The sequence below is a fragment of the Nicotiana attenuata genome, chromosome 5 (genome assembly GCF_001879085.1).
Source record: "Nicotiana attenuata strain UT chromosome 5, NIATTr2, whole genome shotgun sequence".
Classification (NCBI taxonomy): Eukaryota; Viridiplantae; Streptophyta; class Magnoliopsida; order Solanales; family Solanaceae; genus Nicotiana; species Nicotiana attenuata.
Window position 1 is genome coordinate 34,323,724 of NC_031993.1, and position 5,530 is coordinate 34,329,253.

At 41.6% G+C, this 5,530-nt stretch overlaps 1 protein-coding gene across 1 annotated transcript; it reads left to right on the plus strand.

Annotated features, from left to right (window-relative positions):
- Nucleotides 4,600-5,292, plus strand: LOC109226114 (transcriptional regulator SUPERMAN-like). The gene has a single exon (XM_019390916.1). The coding sequence runs from the start codon at nucleotides 4,600-4,602 to the stop codon at nucleotides 5,290-5,292; it is 693 nt and encodes a 230-aa protein (XP_019246461.1).

Consider the following 5,530-nt stretch of genomic DNA (forward strand, 5'->3'; position numbering starts at 1 on the left):
CAGATATCATCAATAAACACAATCACAAAGGAATCCAAATAGGGCTTGAACACCTGGTTCATCAAATCCATAAATGTTGATGGGGCATTTGTCAGCCCAAATAAAACATCACTAGAAATGCATAATGGTCGTACCGAGTCCGAAAAGCTATCTTAGGGACATCGTATGCCCTAGTCCTCAATTGATGGTAACCAAACCTCAAGTCAATCTTCGAAAACACCTTGGCACCCTGAAGGTGATCAAATAATTCATCAATCCCCAACAATGGATACTTGTTCATGATAGTGACTTTGTTCAACTACCGATAATCTATGCACATCCTCATCGTTCCATCCTTCTTCTTCACAAACAACACAGGCGCACCCCAGGGCGAGACACTAGGTCTAATGAAGCCCTTATCAAGCAAATCTTGCAACTGCTCCTTCAATTCTTTCAACTCTGGAAGGGCCACACGGTATGGAGGAATAGAAATGGGCTGAGTGCCCGGAGGCAAATCAATACAGAAGTCAATATCCCTGTCTGGTGGCATCCCCAACAGGTCTGCAAGAAATACCTCTGGAAACTCTCGAATAACTGGTACAGAATCCATGGAAGGAACCTCCGTACTAGAATCGCGGACGTAAGCCAAATAAGCTAGACAACCTTTCTCGACCATACGTCGAGCCTTCACATAGGAAATAACCCTGTGGGTAGAATGACCAGGAGTCCCTCTACACTCTAATCGAGGCAACCTCGGCAAGGCTAAGGTCACTATCTTGGCGTGATAGTCCAATATAGCATGATAAGATGACAACCATTCCATCCTTAGAGTGATATCAAAATCAACCATATCGAGAAGTAGGATATCTACACTAGTCTCAAGAGCCCCAATATTAACAACACACGAACGATAGACACGATCTACCATAATAGAATCTCCCACAGGTGTGGACACATACACAAGGGCACTCAAAGAATCACGAGGCATAACCACATATGAAGCAGAATAGGACGGCACATATGAATAAGTGGAAACCGGATCAAATAGAACTGAGGCATCTCTACTGCAAACTGAAATCGTACCTGTAATAACCGCGTCAGATGACTCAGCCTCAAGCCTGGCTGGAAAGGCATAGCATCGGGGCTGGACCCCACTACTCTAAACTACATATCTAGGATGAGCTCCTGCTGGATGGCCTCTACCTCTAGCGGTCTGACCTCCACCTCTAGCGGTCTGACCTCTACCTCTAGCTCCCTAGCCCTTACTCTAGCTGGCTGAGCGGGCGGTGATGCAACTGGTGCCGGAACCATGGCACGAGAAATCCGCTGTGACGTGCCGCTGAATAATCTCGGACAAGTCCTCCTGATATGCCCAAAACCACCGCACTCATAACACCCATCCTGGTACTATGGCTGTTGAAACTAAGACTTGCCCGAACGAGCTAGATGACCACAGTAGTAACTCTGAATAAGAGGTACACTGATAGGAGCTGGCAGTGCACTGTAGGCTGGTTTCCTAGAATGAGGCACATAAGGACCACGACTCCTTGAAGCTCTATAGGATGCCTGAAGTGCTGACTGATATGGTCTTGGAGGATGGAACCTACCAAAAGTACCCTTGCCTCCAGATGAGGCACTACTAAAACCACCAGAATGACTAGGCCTCTTATCTAACCCTTGCCCTCTCTCCTATGAAATAACATCCTCGATCCGCCTAGCGACATTGGCAGCCGTGTGAAAAAAAATCTTACTTCTGTTTCCTTGGCCATCTGCAACTTGATAGGATGAGCGATTCCCTCAATAAACCTCCTCTCTCTCTCTCTCTCTCTCTCTCTCTCTCTCTCTCTCTCTCTCTCTCTCTCTCTCTCTCTCTCGGTAGGAAGCAAAAGAATAGCATGACGGGCTAAGTCTACAAAGCGGGTCTCAAACTGGGTGACGGTCATACCACCCTGCTGAAGGCGCTCGAACTGCCTGCGGTAGCTCTCTCTCTCTAAGTGACAGGAAGGAACTTCTCAAGAAATAGCTGAGAGAACTGGTCCCAAGTAAGAGAAGGTGACCCAACTGGTCTGGTCAACATATAATCCCTCCATCATTTCTTGGCGGAACCCGACAACCGAAATGTAGCACACTCGATCACATTGGTCTCCACTATCCCCATGTTCTATAGCACCTCATGATAATTGTCAAGATAGTCCTGGGGGTCCTCTGACGATGCACCGCTGAAGTGAACTAGAAAGAGCTTAGTAAACCAATCCAATCTCCATAAAGCCTCGAAAGACATAGTTGATCCATCACCAGCCTGTGCCGCAACGCCTGGCCTAACTACCCCAACTGGCTGGGCTGCTGGAGTCTGAAACTGGGAAGCCATCTGCTCCGAAGTGTGAGTAGCGGGAGTCGGTGCTCCTCCCCTAGCCTGAGAAACGGTTGGTGCCACAGGAAATGTACTAGCCTGAGCCACACTCTCCATAAGGCCTACTAAACGGACCAAGGCATCCTAAAGAACAGGGGTGGCAATGAACCCCTCCAGGACCTAAGCTGGTCCGGCAGGAACAGTCTGAGCTGGAGCCTCCTCGTCAAACTCTACCTGAGGCTCCACTGCTAATGATGCTGCTCGAGCTCTAGGCCGAGCCCTGCCTCAGCCTCGGCCTCTGGCACGGCCTCGGCCTCCACCTCTGCCCCTTGTAGGAGCTGCCACTGGGGCTTTGGGTACTACTCAGCTGCAGTGGGTGTTCTCTCCATTTGCGAGAGAACAGAATAGAAGGATTCAATCAGCAATGATAGAATATAAATCGCACGATAGAGAAAAATAAAAGTGAAACTGTTCCTAACTCCATAGCCTCTGGAAGATAAGTACAGACGTCTCCGTACCGATCCTCCAGACTATACTAAGTTTGCTCGTGACTCGTGAGACTTATGTAACCTAGGGCTCTGATACCAACTTGTCACGACCCGGAATACCCATTGTTGGGACCGTGATGGCGCCTAACATTACACTCGCTAGGCAAGCCAACATTAGAACAATTTATTTCTTTTAACAGTTTAAATGATAAAATCAAGAGAGAACTGAAATAACTGAAATAATCTAAAGTGTTAATGCGGAAGCTAAACCAGCCAAACATCTATCACAAATCCCTAAACGTGGTGTCACGAGTACACCGGCTACTAGAATAGTACATAAAAAAATTAGTAGTATACTATTGTAGTTAATTATATACTCTTGAATTAATTATTATATAGCAATACAGTATACAATATACCATTTTGGTATACTATACAAATCTGTCTTCTTTGCTAGTTCAACTCTATTTCAACCCAAAATTTAAAAATCTACTCTAAACTCTCCACCAAATTGACTCGGAATATAGCCACGTCCTTCAATTAACATTTCGAACATACCCGATCAGAATCGGATCAAATTAGCATTAACATCATAATCTACACATCAAAGAACAATACCAATAAACTCCAACAGCAAACACTTCAAACACACATGAAAATTTAATTCTTAGTTAGATAGTACATAATATTTTTTGTTTTACTTTTAGGAGATAAAATGAATTATGGAGCACAAATGGAAAAGTGGGTGATGACAGCAAGAAAAAGGTACAATACAAACAACATACAAATGCTATCTCTTTTGTGATTGAACTTCCGAATGGGAATTGTGATTTTTCATGGAGTAAAAGAGGAAAATTAGTTTTGAAACTTCTTAAAAGTGTTTGTTGCTTCTCCTTGAGAAATGGTGGCGGCAGCAGCGAGAATTGATGGGTTGATAACAAAGGAAAGCTAATTATGTATTAGGCTAGGCGGTTAATTAGTTGTAATAGAATTGCTATTTGATGTAATTATTTTTAAATGGGTAATTACGGGTAATTACTTTTAATTATGTAGGTATATAGGGTAGTTTTCCCTACTTTTTAATTGTTATAGGCATAGTTAAGTAACTTTTGTGTTACAACAACATAAATATGACTTTACTACATAATTTCTAATAATCGAGTGACCATTTGAGTTATTGACTCAAATTTTTTTGTACATTGACTTAATCAGTCAATCAGTACGATTAAGCAAGAACTCAAAACAAGTTTAAGTAATTTGTCCTTTTTTTTTTCAATACCCTTTTGCTTTCTTGAGGAAGAATGCATATCTATATCCTGTAGGAGTTCCAAATGTACGATAGTCTCATGAACTGACCATCAAATGACCCCATTGAGGAATTGCCAAAATAAGTATCAGTAATTCATTAAGAGATATCCAGAAAGCAGGCAAAATTCCAAAACACTAGAAAGGCCAAAATGATGTAGCTATTAGACTGAACCTTCTAATACCAGGAAATTAAAGAAGACTTTTCATCAGTATTTTCTTTTCAAATAAAAATATCTAAGCTTTTTATCTCTAGTATATATTCTTGTCTTTCTTCTAATAATCCAATCAATCCTCCTAGACATCCGTCAGTAGCTTTAATGCATTCAATTTGAACTTGTATATTCACCATCACCCCTTTAATTACTCCAATACTAGTGTCCATTATATATATAACTATTGGAGTAATATTTATATCGCATGGAATGTAATATGCTTTCAATATCTTCTCCTTAATCCCCTAAACAAGTAAGTAAAATGGATGAATATTCATCACAGTACTCAATATGGATGAAGAGCAAAACAATTCCTCTGGGAGCTGGCTTTATATGGCCTCCAAGATGTTATTCATGTAGCTTTTGTAAGAGAGAATTCAGGTCTGCTCAAGCTTTAGGTGGTCACATGAATGTCCACAGAAGGGATAGAGCAAGACTCAAGCAATCCCTTAACCCACAAAACGAAGCTCCTTCGCAAAGTCTTTCAAAGCCTCAGAGACAATCCCCAGCTAGAAATTCGAAAAGTGCATCAACTCTTTCTTCTGCCGTATTTTCTCAGGGAAATTCAAAATTCTCCCATCTTGCTTATTCTCCTGAAATCAAGGAATTAGCAGCTGGTCAAAAGATCATGTCATCATCTTCCAGTACTAAGCAAGATTTTAATAGATACGGTGATAAAAAATTAAAGGGTGCTGGAAAAAAGTTTATTTTGTTGGATGATGATGCAAATTCTTCGTCAGTAGGCGTATCAGCTTCAAAGAGACAAAAAAGCTGCATGGTTTCATCATTGCCTATGCTCCATGAACCATGTTCCAGTCATGAAAAATATAGTTTCACTACTTCAGATTATAAAGTGGGAATCAGGACCAGTTCCATGGAGGATATTGATCTTGAACTCAGGCTAGCTATTGGTGATCCACCAGCCAAGCAATTAGTTACACTAGGTTTAATTTAGGAAACAAGACACATGACTAATCTCTCTCTTTTCATCTCATCATACTGTTATTAGTATGATGATTGGGGAAGACATTCAGATCTTTTATGTGTTTCACTTATTATCAATATAATTTATTGTCTCCGTTAGATAAGATTTTGCGAACCATATCACAAGGAAATGGCCTTCTTTTTCCCTTTTATTATTTTTTTGGATTGTCCAATCAAAAAAAAAGGGCAGCGTGCATTAAGCTCCCGCT

Coding starts and splice junctions, on each gene's coding strand:
- LOC109226114 (XM_019390916.1), top strand. CDS start 4,600: ATGGATGAATATTCATCACAGTACTCAATATGGATGAAGAGCAAAACA.